Source organism: Indicator indicator, chromosome 15 (assembly GCF_027791375.1).
Source record: "Indicator indicator isolate 239-I01 chromosome 15, UM_Iind_1.1, whole genome shotgun sequence".
Taxonomy (NCBI): Eukaryota; Metazoa; Chordata; class Aves; order Piciformes; family Indicatoridae; genus Indicator; species Indicator indicator.
In genome coordinates this window covers 7,830,710-7,858,521 of record NC_072024.1, presented here as the reverse complement: position 1 = coordinate 7,858,521, position 27,812 = coordinate 7,830,710, and the positions used below count along the sequence as shown (strand labels likewise).

The window sequence follows — 27,812 nt, the reverse complement described above, 5'->3', positions numbered from 1 at the left end:
ATAAAACAACACTCTGTGGGGTTTGAGTTGCTCCACTTATACCACTTCAGCATTTAATACCAAAACCCAAATCAAAACACAGAGAGGGGAGGGGGGAGTCAACTTTCAAAATTTCAAGCTAGGGAGGAAAAAAAAAAAAAAAAACAAACCTTTAGGAAGAATTTCAGAGCTCTCATCTTTCATTTGCTAAGCAACCTCCTGTTTTGTTCTCATCTAACAGCCTACTCCTTTCTGCAAGATAAGGTGGTTTCATGCAATAAAACATCCTGATGGGAAGATTTCAGACATTTTTTTTCTTCCAGCATTCAGCAAATGCTTTGGTTTTCTTACTGATTTCAAAGCAGATCTAGATTCCCTGCCACAGAAAGGCAGCCATGCGAATAACATGCACACCACCACTATTGTGCTGTCAGCATGCAAGATTAGGCAAAACTGACATTATTTCCTGATTCCATAATACATTAATTGTTGACCTCCTTAATAATCACAGTCCAGGTTTCCTCCTGGCCTTAAAGCACACTTTGTGAAATATCTCAAAACTTGAGTAAATTATCTCAGCCACTGAAATTAACATGCAGCAAAATGCCAAGCAATGAATCAGCAACTGCTACATCCTATTTTACCCTTCCAAAGGACTCTGGAGCTCAGATGACATATATATCTGGGGGACACAAGCTATATAGTGTAGATAGGCCATGCTGCCACAAAAAATGCAGGGCAACTGATCTAAAACTAAAGCTGACCCAAAAAGCAGATTTCACAGGCATCTTTTCATTTGCTTACTCATTTCTAGAAGAGAATCAGTGTAAATGGAGTTAATGAAGGGTAGCTGAGAGGAAAACACTTGTGCCTCAAATGACTAACAGATTAGTGTCAGCACTTTGCATGTATCACACCAGCACAGGCTGGAAATTCTGCAGGCAATTAAAATGTTCACGTACCAGCAATGCCAATTCTCTTTTATTATCAGAACATTATATTATAAAGCTGTTGGTTTTAGAATCAGGTGCTCATATGACAATGTTCTTGGTTTGGAGTTTCTCAGCCTCCCAGGGTTTAAAAAGGGCAACTGGATATGAATATGAGAGGCTGGAAATAAAAAAGAAAGAACTCTGAGGTAGTATTTTTATACCTAGAATTTTGTGAGCTTAACGTAGGATTTTAAATTGCTTAGGCTTTCTGAGGTTTGATATTTGAATTTGTCACTTACTGTTTCAAATGGATGCCTTGCATTGAGAAACTCCAGCACGACCTGGTAATGCTAATTAATTAGTTCCCACAAATGCACTATTTGTATGAACATTAGTAACGCACATCAAACTATTTGGTGTCTGAACAAGCTACTGACAATTACTCTTTGTGACTGCAGGCACTTGTAGGCATCCAAAACCTTGGTGAAACCCTGCTGCCTCCTGGAGTCTAATGGGAGCCTTGCCATGGACCAGCACCAAAATTTCCCCCTCACATTTTCGACAAGCAGAGTTATCCCAAACCTTGCAAATGCAGCCCATCAAAACCAAACGGCTAACGTCACTAAGATTAACACCTGTAAAGCACTTTGAAGGAGGAAAAAAAACCCCACTGTGTAATCCCAAAACATTACATTATTTATAAGACGACCTGATTTTAAATGTTAAGTTTGGCTTATTTTTATCACAAAGAGAAAACAAGTTCCCGGTAGCTTGCTTTACAAAACCAATTACCGGCGATCAGTGCGTGGTGCCACATAACAATGCCCAGCCTTGCCCCCAAAAGGCGGATCTAACGCTTCCGAGCTGGGTACAGCAAAATTAACTTGCACAGTGGATTGAAATACATGCACATAAGCAATTCTAATAAGGGCTATGAACTTCAAACTTCTTATTAAAAAAAATCTCAAAATGTGTAGCTCTTCCTTTATTTCATCTTTCACTGACTTTCAACTGATTTTTGTATCTGCTCCTTGAGATACTCGTGCCTAATCAGAATAAGGCTGCAAGAGAATAGTAAATGTGACATCAAACTTGCTGTGAACTTGCTTTAATGTCCCATCAACTTTTTGTGACCTTGTTAGAGTATAATTCCACTTAACCTATTCCTTCCCTGCATGTAAGTCCTAAGTTTGGTCTATTTGGATGGTCTGCTTGGGTGGTCTATTTGCAGAAAATGGAAAACTAACATTTAAAAACTCTTTCATTTCTAAAGCAGTCTGCAGACCAGCTTACAAACTTTACCAATCTGATTCCCTGCTTCCCAGGCAAATCTCTTTAAAGGAAAAAGTAACAAAAATAAGCAAGAGGAAACAACCAAAGACAGATTTTTAAATGCCAAATGAGATTCCCAATTGAATCAGGAAGTCCATAACTCTGAAATTACAAAGTAATAACCCTGAAATACAAAGCAATGAACTTGAAAAATAAATCAAGGTATTACACACAGACATCTATTTATTTAAAGCATACCATGACTATATAATTTAGTAAATATTGAGGGATGTCTGTGAGCTATCCAAAATATCCCCTCACCTGTTACTTCTAGATGGTACGATTTGTACTGCAGTATCAGGTACTTCTCAGTGTACTGCTCAAACAAGTGACGAAGTGCAAAGAGATTCAACGAACAGGTTTGATGGGAGACACCTGAGTAGAGCTGGGAGTTTTGGCAGCTGGTGGTGGTTGACAGAAGATAGGCAAGGAAAAGAAAAGGTGACTTTAAATGGGATTAAAAAAAAAAATGTAGAGGTCAGTTGAGTACATCAGATGACAGACAGGAATTATGTGCTCCTGTCCTGTGTGAAGGAAGAAGATGCCACAATGTGGTGGGCTGGCGAGCAGAGTAAGAAAACCAACCATGATGGTGGCATGCATAATGATCAGTACTAGAAGCTCTGGGGTCAGTGAGACAGTGTTCCTGGGGGTTCCTACAGATCCAAACACAGCACAAAGACCTCAGTATAATGTTCTGCGCCTTCTGTATGAGGAACTAAAAACACTGCTGGAAATGGTCAACTTTTCTTCCCTTTCCAGAAGCTTTGGCACAGGCAAACATGCTCTGTGGTAACTAATGGTCAGATGATTCCCAGGTTGTGATTTTTGTTCTAAGTACACTTTGGACTCAGTTTTCCTCTAATTCAGCAGCTACTTAGACAGTTTGAGATTTTTTGGCAGCCAGATGCTTAAGTGGCATGACTTTCAACTCGCTAAAGGCAAACCTAAAGGGCAAACAGAAGTGAGTGGCTTGTTCAAAAGAGTTCAAGTCTGCACTGAATAGTTGATTGCAGCTCTAATTACCATGGTTTTACATCATTAGGGATAGCAACTAAAACTGAGCTCTAATTTCAGCACTTTGAGATACTGTTGGTTTTTTTGTTGTTGTTGGTTTTTGGCACTTACCACTAAATGATCCATTTCCAACACTTCTGGTAAGGACAGGAAGGGAAAATTTCATTTCCATGGAGAAGAGAGGGTCTTGAGAAGTACAGTGACAATATTTTTGCTTATGAACATCAGACTGGTAGGTATTTGTGGTGGGGCAGAAAGGATGGAGCAGTGAGGAAATGTTCTCTGAAACTTGCTGCAGTAACAGATTGCACTCAGCTCAATATCTAATGCTCAATGCCACTGCTCATCTCTGCCTGATCTTATTTTGACACTCGATCTCAAAGAGCAATCTGATTTCAATTGTACTGTTATAATGTGCTTGCAATTATAAACTGTTATGATACATTGTTTGCAAAGTTTTCTCACTGTCTCTGAAGTATCTTGTAACTCTCCCTAACCTGGCTGGGGTGAACCTGAAGCTGCAGCAATCAACATAAAGAAAAAAGACATGGATCTTTAGTTTACTATGTGATGTTTCAATGGCATGGACACAAGATAAATAGACAAAAAAAAGAAAAAAAAAGAAAAAAGATGTTCTTCCATTTTAGTCTACAGAGAGAAGCCTTGCAGTCCAGGGCAGTTGTCTCTAGCATGCATTTTCAGCAGAAGGAGGAGTTAACTCCTCTCTGTGGGAGGTGTTGGAGGTGATGCCAAGAGCATCACCAGAACAGCAAGGGAAGGTCCATCTAGCTAAGGAGACTTAATAGGTTTATTGCTTTAGAGCTTTGTAATTTTGTTCCATTGCTGTAAATCTCTGTTGTAGGTCTATGTGTCACAAGGACCACTAAGTTAAGAACAAAATGAGCAGGACATGGCACAGACCTCTCTCCGTATTTTCACCTACCTCATTGTTTGCCAGGAACACTTTCCATTCAACTGAACCATGAACAGGGAATTTACTATGGTCTTTGCTTTTGCATGGCAGTAAGACTCAGGCACCCACTGATGGGAATTTAGAGAGGTAGGCATTGCATTGGTACTTCTCCCCATAAAATATGTTTAGTTTTGAAACCCTTTCAGAAACCCAGCTTTCAGAAGCTGGATTTCCATTCCCCAGTTCAATGTGAATTTGGCACTAGGAAAAGCTATTAGAAACTCCACTGATTTGCACATGACATGAGAGTGACATTTCACCTGTACGCTTTCACTTTGATCTGGAGCAAAGTGGAAACACATCTTTGAGGGGATTACATAGATCAGGCTCAAGGTTTATGCTATTTTCGACTTTCCAGTGAATAAAGGTGCTAGTGAGCACTAACTGTGGAAGTCTTGAAGGGAAGTAGTTTAAACCTGCTTGAAAAGTGATCAGCTTAATTCATGTAACTGAAGAGAAAGTAATCAATGTTTTTGGATGACCTGAAATGAAGGCTGACCAAAGAAAAAGAGAAAAAGAGTAAAAGAGAGGGGGGTGGGGGTGGTAAAAAAGAAATCCTCTTTCATCTGAGGTAATTCACAGAATACATCAAAAAGACACGAATGTTCTCACTGAAACAAATCTGAAACAAATGCTGGATTTTAGTGACTCAGAAAAACACAGAATAGTGGTTTTGTAGAATACCTTGTTCTGAAACCACCCCCTGCCTGTTCCAGCATAGACACAGCTCCCTTAATAAGAGTCCCTTGGGAAGCAGAGAAATTATTCTGACAAAATGTTGCTTTTATTATGAATAGATCCTGTGCAGAATGCAGAGGTATTTGAGAATTGCTTATTTCAGTCGATTACTGTGCATACACAAGACTTCAATAACAAATGGCTTTCAAGTGGCAAATATTACTACCTTCTTTCTTTGCCTTTTTTTTTTTTTTTAATGAGAGGAGTACTTTGTGTATTGGTAGGTACAAAGTTAAAAGAACCTTTTCACCTACAAATATTCAAAATAAAGGTGTGCCTTTTATAGCCTTATTAACAATGATTCTTTACAATAAGTGAAGAGTGCAATCACGTTGTGCAGTGCAGGGACAAAAGAAAAATGTGCTTAATTCTGCATTTAGTAACCAGTAGCTCTGGTTTACTTTCTGCTACACAACTCTTGAATGGTCCCGCTGATTATGGAGCATCTCCTCTCCTGTTGCAGGCATTATGTCACTTCCCCTTCAGACAGCAAAGTCTCCTCCAGTTTGACTTACAGCCTTTAATGGTTTGCCGTTTTCTTCTTATTTCCAGTTTAAATTACTCAGAGCCAAACTACACTCAGTTGTTCTTCAGCCAACTCTTTGGTTTATCTCCTATCTCTTCTACCTAATAATTAAGAGACAATAATTTTGTCCCCTCTGTCCCCTCATTTTGCTAAGCAAAAGCAGCTTTTCAAATCTGCTCTCACATACAGCCCAATTAGCAACTCTGCACCCTGCCTCTGCTTGTAGCTCATGCTTTTTAGGCCCTCAAGTTAAAGTCCAAACCATGAGACATGCTCAGGGAGCTTTATCCAGTGCTATGGACAGATGAAACAGGAAAGCAACAGCAATAATATAACCAGTCCTTAGAAAGGAGAGAAAGAAGGAGGAAATAAAGAACTAAATCAGAACATAAACAGGTTTTCTGTGGGGCCTCTGGAAAGCAAAATCCCAATGACCTGACACTGTTCCTCTCTTAATGTATTTATCCCCCTGCCCCAAATGTGTATGAGTCCTGCAAACAATTTTGAGATCACACATGAGCAGCTGAGCACACAGAGGGAGCATTTCACCTTCATCCTTCTGTTTCTCACTCATAGGCACTGGCAGGACTCACTGCTCCCACAAGCAGCGCTTTGGCTGGATACACTTTACTGTAAATATTTTACAAGCTGCTCTCAGCAGCTCTGCCTTTGCATTCTAACAATTAAACCTTGTTGTTAGGAGTGCACCAGCAGCTTGGAGCAGGCAGAGCCTTTCCCATATATTACACATATCTTTCTGATATTTTTCTGCCTGATTAGTAATCACTTCTGACAAATCCTTTCGACAGCTCTGAACATCAGCCTTAGTGTTGCAGGGATGCTTCATGCAAAGCCTGACTGAATGCAAATGTTCAGCTAATGCAAGGATGCCTGACAGCATCTGAGCATTTTCTTCATTGGACACCAGAGGGAGGAGGAGGAAAGGACAACTGACAGTGGAGCTAAAGGAGAAGTACTTCAACAACTCTGAAGGAGCTAATCAGACGCAGAGCTGAATACATTTCTATAATCAGACCAAAATAAATACTGGTACCTTGTCCAGGGATGGCACTTCTGATAAAGACTTGGCAGGGGTAACAGGAGATGAAGTTATGGGAGAAAGGACCCAAGTACAACAGCACTGAAAGCTGGTTAAACTTTATCCAGCTCCACCTCAGAAGCTTTAAACAAACCTGACTGGTTTTAATTCTGGGGCTACTATTGCTGCCTTTGTTCTGTTTGGCTTCTGTGCCACAACCTGAATGCCTTTCAGTCCAGCTCTCTTCTAGATGTGAAGAAAAGTGTTTCAGTCATTAACTGTGGATCCAGGGCCACCACAATTTCTGAGTCCTGTAGCACAAGAGCATGAAATTTAGAGCTGCAAGTGTTCCTTGCTTGGATGGAAATGTCAGGACCTCAGAGGAGAGAGGGAGGCAGTTCAAGGAGACTGATATAGTATCTATCAAGGAAAGTGATAGCAAATGTTCTACATGTGGTTAGTATCGTGATTAATAAAAGAAAAAAAAAAGGAGAGAGATATTCAGGAAGATTACCAGGGAACTAATAACTACCTTATTAAAACTATGCTTTTATTCCCTCATCAGATCTTTTTATTATGCCTTCAAGGCACAAGGAGGATTATTAAATGTCCGCCACAATTCCAATAATTAATGTATGGTGTTACCAGAAGTATTTGCACTCTCCAGAAGGATTAATAACAGCTGCTATTTTTCTTCCAACCATATTTTCTCCATAGTACATATATTAATCATGATAACACAGTGCATTTTTTAAACCTACTATTGAAAGTCTTTAAGGAACTCACACTTTGAAAATTGGAGAATTCTTCCTGTGTTCTGTTCCCTACATTTTTATTTTACTATAAAAATCTAGAGAGTAAAAGTGTGCTATGTGAGGTGGGGTGCACGACCTCAGATTACTTTACACTTAATAGATGCAGGGAAAAAGTTCCTGTGGATGGATTGACCCCATTGACCTGTCTGTCATCTACCATCCACGCTCTCACATGGGCTGCAGATGTATTGTACTGCCTGTCAGATGGTTTTTGTACCTGTTGGTGACTTCTTAAACCAAAAATTAGCTCCGATTGCAATTGTGCAGCAAATAAACATGTCCAGAAGTAACATTTCAGTTACTTACAACTTGGAGAAATTTATATTCTTTCTTCCACCCCCAGCTGTGCAACCCTTCCACAGTAAAGAGCCATTGGAAATCTGATTTTGAACACTGCAAGTTAGAGAACAACCTTTCCCATCTCCCAAAACAGCTCAAAAAAATGTCCATGTTCTATTTAAAATAGTTTTTTACAAGCATAAGACCAGTGTTTGTTATCTAAGTAAAGGTGTAGCAACTTGTGTAACCATAACACCCTTCTGTCAATTACCAGATATGTGTAGTCCGTGTGCTCATAGGAACCACCCACGGTGCAGCACCAAACAATACCTACCTTTCACCACCTGTTTGACATGATAACTGCCACCTTGGGGCAGTTCCTACATCCTACCTCAGGATATAAACCATTTCTACAGAGAAGTTTAGGAGAGCAGGTCTTTCAGGACACTTTTTTTTTCTTTTTAAATCCCAAGAAGAAATATTTTAAAGCAGTTTTGAAGACTTACCTCCTCGCTGCACCAGCAACGTCACCTCACTTCCCTTAGGACATTCAATCAGCATATCCACCACCTGGTTGTGAGTCAGGCTCTGCACATTCTTCTTGTTGACTTCTACTATAAGGTCGCCCTCCTTCAGGCCGCGGCACCGTGGGCTGTCCACGATTTGTTTCACTCTTTGGCCGCCCCCACCGGGACTGTCTGCTATAGTAAACCCAAAGCCCATAGGCCCTTTCACTATATGCACAGTTATGAGTTCAGGTTGTGTTGCTATCGAAGATGCCAAAGAGACTGTGTCATTGGGGTAACCATGGGGTCCATTGGAAGAGACCTCAGCTGGGCTGCTGGGTCTCGCTTCCTTTGTGCCATTTACTTTCCCTGTTTTGCTACTGTGGCTCGCCGGGGAGTCGTAATTTTCCTGCCCGTTCACAATGATCGGCTCCTTGTCCAAAATGGCCACAGACGTAACCAGGCTTGTGTTGGGATCATCAGGATCGAAGGGCAGGGGGTAGCCTCGGCACAGTTCAAGGTCCACGCTGGCACCAATGGGGATGGACTGAAAGATTTTCACAACTTGAGCATGAGTGTGCCCCAGCACACAGGTATCGTTCACGCTGACTATGACATCCCCTGCAGAGGACACAGACAGATCAAACATTTTGTGCACTCTGGGAAGGTGAGGATTGAAGTCTGTGAGTGGATCTCAGCACCCACAGGTACCAGGTACCACAAATAAACAGTAGCATTTCAGTGACACTTGGGCAAGCACAAACGTTCTGTGCACAATGGAGTCACTGCATGAAGCATTTAGGTACATTAAAGGTTTTGAAAGTGAAAATGGAATTGGCTCATGAGAAAAAATAATAAGTTCAGTTGACAGTATATGGCCCATTTAAGAGTTATTTTGAAGCCCAGCTTTCACTGTTATACACTCAAATACACTGACATATGACAGAAACAAACCTGAGAGCACATGAGAGCTAAAACAGAAGGCTTTCAAATACCAGCTGCTCAAATATGGTGCCATGTGTCATGTCCCAAATGTGTTTTGCTCTGAAATCTAAGTATCAAGTTATGATTCCTCTTTTTAACACTGTTGCTGCAACATGGGGATGTTCAATGTTGTGATGCTCCACCTGCAAGTGAGGAGTTGTCACCTCAGATGAAAGATAGAATCATTAAGGTTGGAAAAGACCTCTAAGATGAGTGAGTCCAACCATCAACCCAACAACACCATGCCTACATGGTTTCTGAACAGCTTCAAGGAAGGTGACTCCATCACTTCTCAGTACAGTCTGTTCCAATGCCTGAACAGTCTTTCAGTAAAGAAATTTTTCCCAATATCCAGTCCTAACAAGATTTCACAAACAATTTTCACATTGGCCCTTGGCAGCACCCAAGGAAACACAAACTAGCCCACTTCTCTGCTCTTTCAATGGGACTAGTTTGGGAGAGGGGGTGAGTGGCATGGAAATACACACACAGAGGGATACAGCCCTATGAAAATACAGCAGCAACTGCAGAGGCAGCGAGCAGTAACCCACAGCCTGAGGTAGGTCCCACAACTATTGGCTGCTGTCTACTGGGGAAAGCAGGAGCTGGCAGAAATTCAGCTGGGTATTTTGACACCTGAGCTGAAATTCCTGCACATGAAATGCCTCGCTGTAAGATTTTGAACATGTCTCTCACTGCTCTGCTTGCTGATTGGGAGAGCTGAATGCCTTTCCCCAAAAAGGAGATGAGGATTGCAGCCCTTTATGAACTGCCCATAAAAACAGCTGTAAAAACATACACCAAAGTGGTGGTGGTGATTTTGATATAAAGCATTGGTACCTGTTTCCATTTTGCCATCCAGCGCTGCGGGGCCGTCAAGCACCAAACTTTTGATTTGGAGAAACTCATCCGGCTCATCTCCTCCAACGACAGTGAAGCCAAAACCCCTGCTGCTTTTCCTTAGCTTGGTGTGGATGAACTTTCCTTTCAACTCAGAAGGGTTTCGTGTAAAAAAAGGTTTTCCTGTGTAGGAAGTTTGGAAAATCTATAAAGAGGCAGGCAAGAGTGTTTGATCTGGTTTTCCTCTGCCCCTCCCCATTCTAACAAGTACAAACACAGCGGTGTGCTGGGACGGGACTGCACTTCAGCATCCTCTCACCTCATCACACTCCACCAGTCTCCTTGGATCCAATCATGCAGTAAAAGAAGTGAGCAAAAACCCTAGGACCTGGCACTTTGTTAGCTGTGGTTGTGCACACCAAAGCCCCAAGGCTACAAAGGGAGAAACATGCTGCTTTAAAGAATGGAATACATGAAAGCTGGTAAAGCTGGCTTAGATGGGTGTCTTATCTCTATCCTAAGGTGGTTATATCCATCCCAGAAAGGATGGGACCAGGCAGCACAAATGCTTCCTACAGAGGAGTGCACAGCAGGATTTTCTGCAGCAAGGAGTATCAGGTTTCTCACCACTAGGTCTTCTCCCAACACACCAAGCAAAAAGCTACATCTGAGGTCTGGCAAGACACTGTGTAACCCTTTAGCATAATCCCCCTGACCCCATCATTGCCACTAGCCTGTGACCTCCTCTGGTGAAAAAAGGGAGGATGGTGATGTTGGTCTTCAGACACTGTTTGAAGGCTTTTCTCTTTCCTTTCTGCTCCTTGCCTGTTGTGGATGAAAAACTGTCGTTGTGAAGCAGGGATCAAAGAGCAGCCCAGGACCGGGATGGCTGTGCTGGAGGGCTGTTAAAGCTCTCTGGGAGCACAGTTAAGAGGGAACCAGGTGCTTCAAAGACAAAAGAGCATCCTTGAAACGCATGGTTGCTGTACTTCACAGTGCCAACACTAAACACCTTTGCACTTTTAATTGTTTTTAATGCTTGGTGATGAAAAGACTGTGCCACTAAGCCCTCTGGTGACAGCTCCAGGAGCAGCAGTGTGTATGGCAGCCAGGAGAGCTGATGCTCTTTCAACACCCTCGGCAGCACTGCTGTGGGCCTCTGTTCAGAAAGGAGATCTTGAGGGAGAGGGAAGGGATTTGAGACTCCTAAGCCTTTGACTGAGGAACAACAATAACCAAAAAAAAAAAAAAAGTATATTTGAAGATTATTCATGAGGGATTAGCGTGAGGACCTGCAGTCTTCTGCCTTTGAAGGGTAGCACAGGAACACAGTAATCCTGCACACCATGGGCAGGTGCTCTGCTCAGACCCCAAGCTGCAAAAAGCCCAAATGATCAAAGTGCAACCCAATGTCTGGTAACAAACAGGGCTCAGAGGCAGTGTGCAGCAAGGCTTGGTCCCATGCTGATTTCTGTTTCAAAAGACAAAAAGAAGCAGCACAGCTTCCTGGTGCCTGCCTAGAAACGCAGGGTAAATTTGTGCTGTAGTAACAGGACGACAGCATCACAGGCTATGTCCCATTTCACAGAGAATGGTAGGGGTTGGAAGGGACCTCTGGAGACCACCAAGTCCAGCACGCCCTGCCAAAGCAGGATCACCCACGGCAAGCCACACAAGAAGGTGTACAGGTGGGTTTTGAAAGTCTCTAGAGAAGGAGACTCCACAACCTCTCTGGGCAGCCTGTTGCAGTGCTCCAGCACCCTCACAGTAAAGAATTCTTTCCTCATGTTGAAGTGGAACCTCCTGTGTTCCAGTTTGTGTCTGATGTCCCTTGTTCTATCACAGGGCACCAGGAAAAGAGACTGGCTTCTCCTTCTTGACACCCACCCTTCAGATATTTGTAAACATTAATAAGACCTCAGTCTTATCCAGACTAAATATCCCCAGGTCTCTCAGCCTTTCCTCATAAGATAGATGTTCCAGTCCATTAATCCTCCTTGTAGCCCTCCACTGGATTCTCTCTAGTACTTCATTGTCCCTCTTGAACTAAAGAGCCCAGAACTGGACAGAATATTTCAGATGTAATCACACTAGGGCAGAGTAGAGAGGGAAGACAACCTCCCCCCACCTGCTGGACACACTAAAAGCATTTGGAAGGGGAATCACAGTTTAAATGGATGTATCTACAAAATCCCAGCTGAAGGAGTGGTGCTAGGGGTATAAGGAGGGGTCCTTGTGCCCATGTCCCTACCAGCAGTGCCATCAGTGGGAGAGATGGAAATTCCTGGGCATAGGGCAGGGGGACAAGGTGAGCTGGAAACAGCTTGCAAATGGGAAGCAAGAGAAAAGGCATCAGTACTGAGAAAGGAAGAAGAAGGAATGAAAGAGAGGAGGAGTCATCAGTGGTTACCAGGACATGTCACTCAGAGTGGTGCTGAGACAGGCTAATGCTCTTCTGTAATGCTGCTGCACAATTTTGGTGGCTGGCAGTTGAGAGTGAGGAGAGCTGAGTAAGGCTTCTAATATCACCAACTGAGTCACAGGGCCTTTGCATTGCCATGCATGGATGCTTGGGCAGCCCTTGCTTCAGCCTGACAGTGTAAAAAGCAGAGATGGCATTTGGAGATGCCTGCCACCATTTTTTGGGGATTCTGATGATGTGTCTAACTCCTGGTATTCTGAGCACCACCCCCAGATCTCCTGTGTTTTGCCTTGCTGCAAGTCTGGATTACTCTAATACTCCTCAGGGATGTGCTATGTGCTTTGGGTATTGTTAAACCTCACACATTTGTTTTGGAAGGGCTGGGCTGGCTCTTCATGGCAGGAAAAGCTGCCTGAGACAGCACACACCTGCTTTGGAGACCACAGCTGACCTGCAGAGCATAGGAGTGTTTCCCACTCCTGGGCCCAGTCCCCCCTTGCTGCTCCCAGCTCTCCCAGGATGACATGATCCAGCCAGCTTCTCCCTCTCTCACCTTCCTCAACAGACCAAGGCAAAGCCATTTGGTCACTATGCAATTTAGTTGTAGATAAAGCCTACTTACAACCACTTGTAACCAGAGAGCACTTCTGCAACAGGTACAAGCAGAACTCTCTGCTCTTGCTGGCAACCTGATCTGGCAATCTTGCAGGTCATGCTGCAAATTCAGGAACAATTCATGTTCTGCCTGGTTAGTTATTCAAGACAAGCAACTGGTCTGTGAGCAGGTGGCTATACACCAACCATTGACACTAATAAATAAGGTTGCCATAGCCCAAGGCATTTGTACACATGTACAACTTCAAACTAAGACTGCAGTATTTGGACCTATTACCATTCCCTCCACATGTAGAGCTTCCCAGAGGACCTTCAGCTCAGAGTTTTCAGAAACATGACATAATTTGCCCCAAACAAAACCAAGGTGTTTGTGCCTCTTTACCCAGATTCATCACAGAAGCCTTGTAGCTCTGCAAAGCTCAGCAAATGGCAGAGGATTTCCCTCTTCTAGTGTCCTCACCAGCTCCCATTCCTACAAATTTTCATTTGGATTCAAAGCATACAAAAAAGAAAATCCATAAAGCTGCAAGCCAGACTCATCCATGGCAATACAAGAACCTGGCTGCTTAGATGTCACAAATACAACCGAGCTATCCAAGCTCTCCAAAACCAAGGTTCTACCAAAGAGTGCTGACAACCTGTGCACATTACAGTTCCCAAACATGCTGACAAGTTTTCAGGGCTCTTAAAATACTTTAACTGAAACTCTATCCATCTGAAAATGCAGACATGAGGTGATATCAACTTTGGCTCTCAAACTAAAACCATGCTCATGATGTCTGTGTCTTGATTGTGGTGCAATATGGAGGAAATGCTGACCCATGATAACAAAATAGAAATCTCTGCATCAGACAAGCCACATTCTAAACTCAGTAGAGTTTAGAAGGTGTAAAAGCCTAATCCTTGCATTAAGGAGCAAAACTCTGTAGAAAAAAACCTCCTCCTGCTTGCACCTGCATCTATCACAGCTGCTGCTAGATCTCACCTGTGTTGCAAAGTCATGTTTTTGCCATGCTTTTTTAAAGCCATGGAATGCTAATGCAGAGAATGATCACAATCCTTTCTGGATGCAGGCAGTCTCAGTTGCTTCTTGCATTTGGCACTGAATGTGGTTGTGCACCAACTAGTCCCAAAATCTACAGCAATATGGATGAGCAGGCACGTGGCCATGGTGTGTGACACTAGTCATGGAGAAACTCCTGTTGCTGGTGGTTGAGAGAATTTCACTCTTGGGAAAAAAAAAAAAACAAACCAAACAAAACAAAACAAACCAACTTGCTGTGCTTTTCAAACTAGTTTAACAAGGCTGTTACCTTGCACTGGTGCTTCCCGAACTGCCTCTTGGTTGTTTGAAACATGGTTTGGAGCAGCGGGTGGTGGGAGAGATGGACACTCCTCTGTCCATTCTAGAGAGGGCAGAGAGGGAAATGTTACTCCTTTCACAACAGCACCACGAGCTCCTGCATGTATGCTTACAAGGAGCAAGGAGTTCAGGCAGAGGAAATGTAAGAAGCATGGCAAGAGAGGAAAGAGAGTCACAGAGAGAGAGAATAAAATGAATGCAATGTCTAAAACCCAGTTCTGGAGGACTCTCTACCAGGTCAACTGATAGGCCTGCTGGGACACCCTTGCACTCAAACCTGGGACTTGATTTGCATCTAAATGGTCTCAACGTTTATATGAAATCTACTCCCCATGGCACTCTTGGCATTTAAATAGAAGACCTGATGTTATGGGAAATGGGGCTGCAGGAGGAATCTTGAAGCCTAAATTATTTTTGCCCTGGACAATAATTGTGAAATAACTCGGTGTGAAAGCTGTAAAGGTACCAGATGCCACAGGCCTGCATTTAAAGGGAAAAAAAAAAAACCCCAAACCACAAAGGAACAAAAAGAAAATATAAAGAAAAAAGGTGAGGAAAAAAAGGAAAAGAAAAAAAAATGTTACTTCAGATGTTGACAAACATCCAAAGGTCTTAGGTTAAGAAGTCTCTCATGCAGAAGGGTTTTTCTAGTGAGCACATAAAAGGCCATCCCTCAGTCCCTTCAATAACCTGTGAGTCCTGACACACACTGGAACAGCACCAGCTATAATGAGTAACTTGATGGAGCAGATAACAAAAAAAGTGTGTTTTAATTATTTCTGAGAAGTCTACAAGCTTTCCAGAAATAAAGGACATTAGAAGAAAAATCTCTCTGCTTTAACAGGAGTGAAAGCCACTATGTTTAAGTAGTTATACAGCTTGGGTTTTCTCCTTTGGTGCATCTTATATGAAGGGCATATGCAACTTTTCCTACGCACATCATTTTGCCTTTAAATGCTAATCCCATGGAAGGAAAGACAAACACGTTGGCATGGTGCTGCCAAGCAAGGCAGGGCACATTCCCTCATGAAAACCCCAACCATCATGCCCTTGATGGTGCCAACCTTCTGGTGGCTGTTGCTGTTGCTCAAGCTGTTTCTTCCTCTTTGCTTCAAGAACTGGGTTTTCATACTGTGTTTTCCGGTTGATGTGGCTGAAGGTAAAAGAGAGCAATAAATTAGGAAACCCTTTCAGTGACAAGCAGGAATGATGGGAGGCATGAAACTCCTCTGAGAAAAGGAGTGTAATACCAAAGAGCAGTGCATGTGAAGCAAGGCTTACCTAGACATTCCAAAAAAACATATTTAGGTAGACAAGAAGACTTCAGTATTGAGAGGATGTCCTGAGGAGGAATGGCTAATTCTGTCAACTACATTAAAATAGTGAACTATCTGTGAAAAATCACATTAAAGCAGAGAAGGCTTTCTGACTGGTTGCATTTTGAGAGGCAGGCCTATATCATCTCTGCTTTAATCAGATTCTTAGAGGTGCAGTCATTCCCTTGCTCATTGAAGTTAAAAAAAAAAACAACAAACAACTGAACAAACCCGAACAAGTGGTAACATTGTCAGCTGCCTGATCAATGCACACTGTTAACAGGATGTCTTAAAACTATTTCTGGGGATGCAGGCTATGAGCTGGAAAGCTGAGCTCCAAATGGATCAATATGTCCTCAGGATCACAGCCACCAGTGTTTGGTGAAACTTCAGCTGTCCTTCTCAGAGGGTCATTTGTCAGTTTTTGACCTGTGTGAGATGTTCAGAGCCAATACTTCGTACCAGTCTCAGGAAAAAGCAGCCCAGCCCCAAGCAATGCACCCCACAAAGAACTGCCCATCTTACGACACCAAACAATGACCACCAGCCACAGATGTCAGAGTGGTGGGGGCAGGGGTGGGGGCTCTGTGCAGCTGAGATGAGCTGCTCATCAAATGTTCAAGAGTAATTTTTAAATAATGATTTTGCTACAGCAGAGAAGCAGGTAGCTTTAGACAATTATATTAACCTAAAGTTCATCTTTGTATCCAAAGCAAAGTTTATTATTCAGAACGTGCTATTTTATTGTCTCTTGTCCCACATGAAAAAAAAACCACCAGGATGACCAATTAACCACTTTTTAAAGGAATTACAACAAAAGCACTCTAGATAGTTATGTCAGGAAATTTTTCTGCTAAAGATCAATATTAAGTCAATGGAAAAAACATTTAACTAATCAAATGGAAACAAGTTGATGAGTTCTGCAAAAGATTTCCCATTTCAAGATATCTTCAGAAAGTTAAGAAAAAATAATAACTACTTTAAAAATTATCTAAACTTTTTGGTGAAACAGTCATTTCTAAATAAAAAACATTTTATGCAGTAATAAAGTACCTGAATTGGAAGGATCAGAGACAAATGCTCAAATTATAACCATCTTCCTAGCTCACAGATAGTAAGTAAAATAAACTTATGTCTCATTGATGTTACTTTTCAATTTAATTGCATCACTAAAGAGGGCCACAAAACTAATGGCATGTATATATAATGTGACAGGAAAAAATGCTGTAAAGACCTCTTGGCATGGCATTTAATAGCTGAAAAATATTCTTGATGTCTTTGGTAGATAAATGTCAAGCCTTAATTACACAGTTTGCTAACCTTATTTCCCTAGGCACAGATGGCAGGGTCAGAAATGAGCCAAACCAGATAGAAACTGTATTCCATATCTATTCTGAGGGCTATCATAAGCCATCCTACTAGACAGGAGTATACACATAATTAAAAATTCATTTTATGGGGTCAGTGATGAAACAAAACTCAGATCTCTGGCTTCCCAAGGGAGTGATCTGACATCTAGATAAAGAAGATGTTGCTCTAATTCCAGGGAGAGTTCCATTAAACTTGTAATTCTATTCACAGCAACACAGCCTGATGCAAGAATCTCTGCTGTGGCTGCTGGTCACGCAGGCTCAGCCATTCCTCCTTTCTAGCATCTTTTGGTAAGTGAATAGCTGGTCTGCTTTGCACACTTGTGTTCTGATCATAGCACTATATGAACGGGATCAAGCTCAGTTAGTTGCATACTTGTTAATGTTCTCTGGCTAAAAGGATTTTGTGAGATGCTGGGGCTTGAGGTGCTTCTGTCTTCCTTGAGCTCACCCCTGGAGTTCAACCCCCTCCCAGAGCACTCCTGTCCCCACTGAGCCCACCCCAGGGTGCTGCTGCCAGAGCCCTCCAGAGGATGAGGAATGGTAAGGCTTGGCTGCCCTCTCCCAGCCCCTGTAGCATCACTCTGTCTGTAAGGGGCCAGTCTCCTCCTCCTCAGTAAGAGATGCTACCAACAAAGCACACAGACTGCTCCAAGGAAAGCCTTCATCCACCCAAATTCCACACCAGAACCACAGAGTAGCACTTACTCTACATAGTAGACACCATATACAGGATCCTCAATTTTCTCCCAACCAGCAGGCAGCTCTGGAAATAGAAAAGGCATTACTGAAGCCTCCAATGAAGTTTCTTCTGACATGTAGCTTCTCCTGCTCCATGTGTAAAACTCATCAGTAGCTTAGACTTTGCTTCAAACACTTTTTAGAATGATCATAGCCTCCTTTCAAAGGCTGGCATAGCATGGCACCAACATCAGAGCCTGTCTCACCAGTGCTGGGTTAGCAAATCAGAGCCCACAATATTTGATTTTAGGTTTGCTTTTAGCATTAAATGTACAAATGATCAATAAACTCCCCTTCTGGGACTGCCTCAAGTACCCTCCCCAGTTTCACCATCATGGGTGAAGTGGTCCTGGATGGAGTACTGCAGCGAAAGTCAATGTAGGCAATAGGCCAGAGGCATTTTAATGCCAGCCTACAAAGATGGGAGAGGTTATGGCAAGCAATTGTAGCATGCTAACAGAGAGACTACTGTCATCTCCTGTACTAGGGCTGAGTCATTTATGAAAAAGGGGGGGTTGACTCCTTTCTTTGGGGTTCACACTGCATCACTCAGCTGTGAGCCCAAGAAAAAAGTGCACCTTGAAACAGGCCAAAGTGAATTTAACTTGAGCACCCAGTATATGGAGCCCACCCAAGCGTGGCTTGCACGTACAGATCCATTTCACTGCACAGCACTTACTGTAAAAACACACATTGCCATAATCACATGTAACAGAGATTTCCTTTTTTAATTAGCATAATTAACAAAAAAACAATTCTGAAGATGAAACTAACATTTGTAAATGTACCCACTTTTGTTCCTGTTGATTTTCTACACTGCACATAGTACTTTAATTAGTAAATGTAATAAAATCACTTCAGCATCCAACTGAGGGTTATTAAAGCTATATGTATTACTTAAGGGCCTGATCCTTGCCCCACTCATTTAAACACAACCTTCCCATTGGCTGTGGGTACCAAAATAATCTGTTAATAACACAGGGTGGTGTGCTTGTGCAACACTGTGAATCAACTCAAAAGAAGGCTCCACCAGGCTATGGACTGTGCAAGTGTGGTCCCACAGACTCTGCACATTCATTTAAATATGAAAAATAATTTTAAAAGAAAAAAAAGAAGAAGCCACTGTCAGATAACACAAGTTCAAATACTCCATACAAAACAATTCCTCAAAATTTGTCAACTAAATAGACAAGCATGATAATAAATAATCTATGTTTATTATCAAATGCAAAGATTTTTTTTTCCATTAATGGTATGAAAGGCTGAGCCAATACAATCAATGATGGTCCATTAATTAGAATAAATATAACTATCTCATTCTGCATTTATAGATGTCTACTACGTCACCATAAGGATAGAAATACCTCCAGACTGAGGGGGAACAGAATCTATACAAACAAACATGGACTAATTACTCAAAGTTTCTGTTTGTGTTCAGAATTGGCTGGAGATCAGATGAAATTGATTTTCCTGGGGTTTGCTCCACATGTCCCTCATTTCCAGATATAAGATAGTTTTTTCCATTCTTATCATTATTTTATCCTTATTGTGTTTAAAATCTTTGGATTCCTTGAGACATAAGCAATTAAATGCAAGCCAGTGCTAACTTTTGGCCATGAAAATACTCCACAAAGTTATCAACAGATTAATCTGAAAGGAACACCTCGGAAGCAGATACTCCTTTATACCTTTACATAAGACCTAGAAGCCAGAGTTGAAAGTCTTTTTGCAAAGGGAACTCTCAGGTTTGCAAAGGAGTCACATATGGTGAAAACCCTGTGGGACTGGCTTAAAGACTTTTGGTGCAATTAAATTAAGACCCAGCACAAAATCAGGGAAATCACAAGTTGGGGCAGCCATTCAATTCATTGCACTATGGTGAAAGTAGAATGGTAAAGAGAATAAACTAAGGGTAAAAGGGAAATAAAAAGTAAATGGGGGAGGGGAAATGTACAAATGTACATGTACAATAACACAATAACTTTTCCACAAATTTTCCTGCTAAACATCTTCTGCCTAGTTTGGACTCTTCATTGTTTTCTGGTTTTAAAATTTTGAACTTTTTTTTTTCCCTTCTTCTATTCACTAGAGGTTTTGGTATTATTTTTTTCTTTTTATTTTCTTTTAAAGAATTTTCACAGGTGGTCAAAAAAATCAGTATATTCCTAGCCCCTCCAAATAGTGTTATACCAAAATCTCTCTGTAGCTTTCCATTTAAGGAACACATCTGTGTGTTTCCTCAAGTAACTGCAGCTTTCAACACATTACTTGTTGACTGCACAGGTGCACACCCTGACTTCTAAAATCTCTGAATGCTCCCTAAATCAATAGGCAATATTCTCCATAGCCATGCTGCAAAACCTAGCTTCTCAGTGGCTTTAAATCATTCATCTTGCTTCTCTACCTGTGCTGCCAAGCTGAAGATGACCCAGAGCATTAGGTTTTATCATAAATATGAGATTTCCAAAATCATTTGGCATCGTTAGGAGCCTGAGTGAGCCATATGGTTTTTATTTTGGTATATCCATGCAGCACTCTGCAGTCTCAGAGCATTTGTCAGCAGGTAAATTCAGTGGACAAATATCCAATTCTACACTTTTAAGCCTGAGGTAAATACATGGATTCCTACAGAGATGCTCTTGTTCAGTATCCTATCCAACAGAAAAGATGGATGGATTCCTAAAAAAGAACTTCTCCAGCCATCACCTATTTCAGTCACATCCATGCATCACTATAAAGGAGCTGGAGATGACCTCAGTTTACTAAGCTCTTACTGCTCTCTGTGAGGCCAGCAGGATCTGCACACACAAGCATGCCAAATTCTACTCTAAAGGTTGAATTTTTGTGTCCTTCTGTTCACCCTTCTGAGAGGTAACCTACTACTCCATACTCAACCCATCCCTTTGGAAAACATGAAGTTGTGTAAATGCTTCAAGTTGTAATTTTCTTACATTTAGAAGAGAAACTGTTCATAAAAGCTACAAAGCTAACTATCTGCTGCCAAACAGATTATACTAACCACTAGTGTGATTAGTAAACAGGCCACATATTTATGTGTCCCTTCAGTAATGCTGCTGTGAACAACTCAGCTGACTAAAATTCTCCCTATTTACACTGCAACTGTTGAAAATTTCAACAGTGTATTGATGTAAGCTCAGTAAAGCTTATCTGAATTAAAACAAAGGGAACATGATGTTCAAGCAAAACACTTGTGGTCTGTAAGTGCCTGCAGAAAACTGGGGGTCAGGCTTATCAATTAAATGAGTTTCCCTGCATTATTTCTTTTTTCAGCACTTTTCTTGCACTAGAACCTGATACCAGACTGAAAGAGGCTATTTTATTTCATTATTGCCTCTACATGCACTTTTAAGGAAAAAAAAAAAATCTCTTATTTTAGGTTACTCTTTTTAAAGACATTCATGAGAAATCTTTGCAGGTTGTTGTCCATCCACCTCCTTCCGATGCTACTTGGTTTGCTGCTGATTATTTGTATGAGCTGCACATAATGCTAATGTACCACTAAAATGACTGCATTCTTCTTTAAATTGTCATTTCTTCCAAATTCTTACATTAAAGGGAATTAGGCCTCCAACACTGTTCCAGTCATATTATCCAGAAGAACAGTTCCTGGAGTACTGCTAAAAGTCCACTCAATAGCTGCTGGCTGCTGATGCCGTATCAATCACAAAAAAGCAGGGAGGAGAATACACTTACTTGCAAGTCATTACAGAAACCACAGGTTAATTCTCTTGTAATACAATCCTCCAGTATGCAGAACTATAAACTGTAAATACAGTCCTTTTTAAAAGCAATAATAGACCTAGTGGAAATAAAATCCTATGCAACCTCTTTCGCCTTTCAGCTTTCCAAGTGCACTAGAGCATAGCTGAACAGAAATAACAACTACCTCCACCATCACTGTAAACAGAATGAGCACCACTGAAATTAGATATCAAGACAGCATTCTTCACAAAAGATGCAGCAAATGAAAGTGCACCACATCATTGAAAATCATCTGCTTAGAAAATCACCTACTGAGGCAAGATTTTCAGCTATTTCATTCACAAGCTCAGCAGAAGCATCCTATATAATACTCAAACTGCCTAAAACACACTTTCTTCTCTTGCCTAGGGAACATCTTTGGCTTCAGTGAAAAAGCATCATTACCTACTTGATTTCAACTTTGGCATCTATCAGCTATTTTCCTGGAGCCAGCGATGCCAATGGGAAAGGCCCCAGTTCTACAGGGTCCAGGAGGAAGCAACTTGGAACAAACTTTGCAAGATTAAGACTTTCCAGGTAAGAAAAACACTGTAAATCTGCAACTAGGGGAAGGTTAATGCTTTGAGTGCAATGAAAGTTTTGCTGATAAATTAGGCTTGTGGAAATTAAAAAAAAAAAAAAAAGAAAGATGTAAAATGATACAAAAGAGAAAGTAATTAAAGGCTTAAAACAGTGCAGTTGAAGTCAAACATCAAAACAAGAGATGGATGATTTACCTAGTTCACTGTCCAGTTCCTCCGTGTGTACCCCTTCTTCTCCAAGGGAAGAGCAGTAAATGAGACAGAAAAAATTAAAAGAAAATTTCAGATACCAGCACCAAGCAAGAAATTCCCTAGAGCAAACAGAAGAACCAGCACTAATTTTCTATAGACCAAGCCCAAGCTTTTAAATTACCGCACTCTAGTGATCAGAATATTGATGGATCTGATGTAGATAATGAAAGAACTGGTTCTGCCATTCTCAAAATATCTGTATCAATTGACTATTTCCATGCCTCAGTTTGATATGGCAAAGTAATACATTTAGGTTGTTCTCACTGTAGTGAAACCTCTCCCTCAGATCTGTTCTGTCCAACCTTAGTAATCCATTCTGTAGACACATGGATCTATCAGAAGGTCAGATCTGAATACTAATGAAGAATTCTGAGAGGGAAACCTTGCATCTAAATAAGAACTAATGCAGCAAGGCTTTCAAGAAAGTACGTAAATTTATGTGCATACAAGGTCCAATTGATTTCACTGTAACTACTCAGATGATTTAAGACTGACATGAAGCAAAGTGCCTGGATAACTGGAGGCACAGGGCCACAGTGAAGTCCAGATGCACTGGTGAGGCATATACAGGAATGCACCACATTTAGCAGGGCACCTGGGACAAAGATCACATAATTTTTCAAAGACACAAAGCCATCAATATTCACTGTTGCTCCATTTATCATTATCTGCTCCATATTCATAAGTTAACAGTGACACAGATGATTAAAGTATTGCTTAGCCTATAAATAATAATAATGCAGTCTGAAAATGAACGATGATGACAAAACCAGAACAAAGATGGTAAAAACAACCTTGGACCTAATACAGCAAAGTGTAAGCCACATAAATGAATGATAGAAGCAAACAGAAGATGTAGTGTCACATCATTGCTTGAAAATTTGGACACCTAAAAAAAAGCTCTTCCACAACCTGTGTGCAGCATATTCTACCAAACCATTTATTGAGGACCATTGGTGTGAAACATGAATTGCAATTTCCTTTGATGGCCTAAACGACTGCAAACAACCAAACACCTGTTAGGGACACGTATCCTGACAAAGGAAAAACACAAGGCAACTGCACCCAAACAAACCTGAAACAACATCTAACATTTATAAGAACCACAAACAAGATGGGATCAAGTCTGAAAACACACACACAACAAACAAAAGAGAAGAGTCCCACTGACTTCTGTGGAACCACATCCAGTAGTGACCCTTGCCAAAATTAGCCAGCTTCTATGATGCAGTAAAAAAAAACCTTTCTTCTTTATGCTCATATTATTTTCTGAGATATAATTATCCTTATGTGCAAAACAATACCAGAGAAGCCAAGCAAAATGGTGCTATGCACCACTGTACCTATGAAGCAACTGGCTAACTAGTGAATGTTGAAATTATTCATTACTGAGCAACTTAGTGAATGAAGTGGTGTGGAGGAAGATGAAATTATCTGATTTGAAGGACCTGATAAACAAAAATGCTGCTACCCTACAAGATTAATTACATACAAAAATACCAGCTGTATATTTCTAATCTCAATAAAATAAATTATTCCAGTTTGTTTTCTAAGAGGACACACACAAAAAAATTACTTTCCCTTCTGCAATGAGACATAAAACTGTTTAACAGAGGAGCTCAGCCATTCATTGTTGACTTCTCCTTCTGTCTGCTTCTTGCCCTGGCTCAGAGTACAGCATGGGACATACTGACCCTCAATGGCACATGCTGCTTGTTGGCATCACCAGGACTACAGATGCAATGGGACTCTTGCCAGGATGGAAGTTGTGCTTCAGGTAAAACCACCCTTTGAAAGAGGGAAGGTTATGCTGAGACTTAGCAACCTCCTCTGTAAACTGCCAGCAATGTTTGACTGCAAGGAGGAGGCAGCTTTGCCTGTGTACTCTATTACTTGATTTTGTTCCAGCTCTGATTACCCACTGACATATCCATTTTTAGGTGTAGAGCAAGGCCTTCCCTAATCCAGCTCCCTCCACCCTCTTGTTAACAGGTGATGCCAGTTGCTAAGGATCTCAAGCAGGCATCAGCTCAGCATGCTCAGGTTTTGCCTAGATTTACACATCCTTGGGGCTTGGGGGGAGGTTGCATTGTGCACCAGGATGTGGAGGACTTGTTTCACCACAGCAGCAAAGGCTGCACAAGCAATTCTCATATCCTGCAAAATCTCACATGCGAAAGGAAGCAGAGGTTGAAAAACTGCGTATTTAAAAGCAGTAATAGCAGAACTGGGGGCCAGACTAGAACCTACCAGTGAAAAGGGATTAAACTGACTCCTTTCTGAAATAACATCATAACTCTTATTGAACTGATTCACACCATTAGGAGGTTAATCATATTATAAAAAGTCACTTGACAAGGAAAGCACCAACACTGATGGAGTAAAGCCTTCTATTTTTAAGATATGTCTATCATGATAGCACTGTGCTAGCCAAAATTATGCATCAGAATACTATCACCTTTCCTGGTCAGTAGACCAGAATTTCCACACAGGTTTTCCCAAGCATTTAAACTGTTTTCATCCTGATTCTCCTTTTCTTCCAGCATCTCCTAGAAGATGCAGAGAAAGAACGTCCTTTAGCAGTCCTGCATTTGACTGCTCTAAATGGGACAGTGGCTTGCATTTTCAACATCTCAAGGAATACAAAATTACATCAGCATAAATTTGCAGTGGCAAAACTCTACACTTCCAAACGAAATTTGGGGTTAGCCATCATAACACTAAGTGGACTGTCAGAATTTAACAGCAGAGGTTAAGCAGCTGAGTTATTTCTGCTCAGACAAGGAAATAACCACACAACTCTTTCAACTCATGTAAAGCAGGTGGTTGAAGTGTAACACAATGGAGCACGTAGACTCAGTTGCTTTCCTCCTAAACAGTTATCCAAGGAGCAAACATGTTACAAAGCTTTGAGTTTTATTCGGCATCAGTGACTATTCAAATGCCTTTGAAAAAACACAGGTCTCTTACTTTTAGCACCTCTTTGATTCTTATTAAATGATCTGCTATCTCTGTGGCTATTAAACACACACAGACAATGATTTTACAACATAATGAACATTGTCTCTATGCACTTACTAATAAACCTTTTTCCTTTTTTTTTTTTAAGTGTTTCTGAACACAGGTAACTGGAAAGAGGAAAAGGAAAGGAAGAAAGCCACCTAGAAATGGACCAAACACATTATCATCTCATCGTTTTCAGTCTCTTACCATCATCTTCACATTCTTCTAGAGGCTTCTGCTGTTTGTTCAGGCACCGTGGATCAAGCCAAGATGTTGTTTTTGTGTTATGGCTAGAAACCAAAAATGGAAATATGACCTTTGTTAATAAAGCAGAGCTGAAGTATCAGTGACATAAAAGTATATATCCTCTTTATGATTCAACAGACCCGGAAGGCAGTGTTTTGCTTCAGAAGAAATGACATTACGATTCAATACTTTGTGAACTAGTCTACCAAATCACAAGAAACTTGGCACTGAAAACACAAAGGTGAAAAGCTACAATATACAAATCATCATTTCCTACTGGAAGGATGTATGTGAAAGTTACAATATTATAATATTGATTTCCAAACTTTATTTGTTAATTCCAGGAGCTGTCTGCCTCCTGATGAAAAGACACGAGCTTTCTTTCCACCCTAAACCACTCAGTGATCTTCTTTCCTGCATAAGACCTTTGACATTTGCCCAGATTCGACCCAAGCATAAGTCAAAACCAAAATCTCCAGTGAAAACTTCTTAATTACACAAATAAAAATGTTCTGTCAAAGCCTTTGATGGAAGTTGAACAGCTTTACTTTCAACTTTTCCTTTCTACAAGTCCCCTGACGGTATTGTGATGCCAGTCCCAGCGGTGAAGGCTGCATAGTAAACAGGCTTAAAATACTTTTTTCTAGTAATTATTTTCTCCCATCATCTCATTTGCATACAGAATCTCATAATATAATGCCTCTCTTACAACCCCATGTCATCTCAGGCATAACCTGCAAAGACATCTCTCCAGTCCCTGAGGTATCATTTATCTAGCTTAGCCTTTAATACTGCTTAACAGTTTTAAGTTTCAATACCATAGTAATGCTATTTACTCCTCCTTCAAGGTCTCAGAGAGGTTTACAAACTTAACCTTAGCTTAACAACCCACCTCATGGAACTGGAAATGCTGTAATGAGGTCTGTGATCCCTGAGGAACTAACTACTGACCAGAAAACTTGTATTTTACCACAAGAAGAGGGACTGCCCTACTCCTAGGATACGAGCACATAAAGAAAATGTCCCTGTCTTACACACCCTAGTATGCAGCTCTCCCAAGGCCTGATGAGTAAACACATTTAATCCTTTTGTGTGCTTCGGGGCAATTAATCACCAACCAGAAAACTGAATGGTAGAAATTCAGCAAGTCAGGCAAATTAGCAGCAATAAAGCTGAGGGGTTCTGCCAATTTATAAATAAGAAGGTCTGTAGTCTAGCTGAGAAAGAGGACGGTGGGAGGAGAGCAGTAGAGTATTTTGCATATTTCTTGCAACTTTGTTTCACTAACCAAAAGCTTACAACAGTGTAGTTTGCTGAGGCACAAAAAATTTAGCTGGACACCTTTCAGATCATACACTGAGAGGGATAGGATTGTGTTAGACCTGTAACATGCACAGATCCACACACAGGGTAATGAGGGACTGGGACACTTTGGGTAATGAAAATCCCAATTAAAGCATCAGAAAAAAATATCTCAAGGGCCAAAGGGCTTCAGCTACAAGCTGTCAGGATTGGTTATCTGACACACAGCTCTGGCCCCACCGGTTCTGTGCAAGGAGCTCAAATGTTCCCCTACTGTTCCCCTCAGCACCCTGACTTGATAATCCAAAGCACTGTAGATGATGGTACAGACATCTGAGCCAGCTTGGGTCCACACAGCTCATTAGCTTGCTCTCTTAATTTGCTACAAATCAAACTAAATTGTTTCTAGGCTCTGGGTGTCCTCAGAATTAATAGAACTTCAGTCCTTCAGTGCTGCATTCACACTAACATGTTCTTGCACAAAATCATCCCCCATGTGTATGTACCCCCAAAACGGTCAGTCTGCACTGCAGGGAAGGCAGCAGACCTGCTACCATCTTTTTGTGTCAGACAGACAGTTGTGTATGCAGGCTACATTTTCCCACCACATAAATGATTCTCTGGCAAAAGGTCCTATAAATCATTTAAGGTGCTACAGTCCTCTGTTGCTGAGAGACTACACACGCACAGAGAATATAGCAGCGACAGGGATGAGCTCTGGGGAAACTGGCACCAGCAGCAGAACCCATAGCTGAACCACCTGTGAGGAATAACAGCAAGGGCCCTTGTGGGGACAAAAAAAGGAAGCAACTGGTTGCTTGGGCATATTTAGTGCTCATCATCTGTCCTCCTGCAGGGAGGAAAATGGCAGGCTGGATGGGCTATTACTCAGGCTATGTTATATACATGAAAACCAGA

The 27,812-nt window shown here is 41.3% G+C and overlaps 1 protein-coding gene across 3 annotated transcripts in view; it reads right to left on the bottom strand.

Annotated features, from left to right (window-relative positions):
• MAGI1 (membrane associated guanylate kinase, WW and PDZ domain containing 1) overlaps positions 1-27,812 on the bottom strand; it is a 351,151-nt gene that overhangs the window by 45,194 nt on the left and 278,145 nt on the right. For all 3 annotated transcript variants that reach the window (XM_054387388.1, XM_054387391.1, XM_054387390.1), the window contains 7 exons: positions 25,554-25,636; positions 22,287-22,322; positions 17,755-17,812; positions 15,401-15,513; positions 14,311-14,403; positions 9,961-10,143; positions 8,137-8,757 (listed from right to left, as the gene is read on the bottom strand). In XM_054387388.1, the coding sequence (XP_054243363.1) occupies positions 8,137-8,757; positions 9,961-10,143; positions 14,311-14,403; positions 15,401-15,513; positions 17,755-17,812; positions 22,287-22,322; positions 25,554-25,636 (1,187 nt within the window). The remainder of the gene's footprint in view (positions 1-8,136; positions 8,758-9,960; positions 10,144-14,310; positions 14,404-15,400; positions 15,514-17,754; positions 17,813-22,286; positions 22,323-25,553; positions 25,637-27,812) is intronic.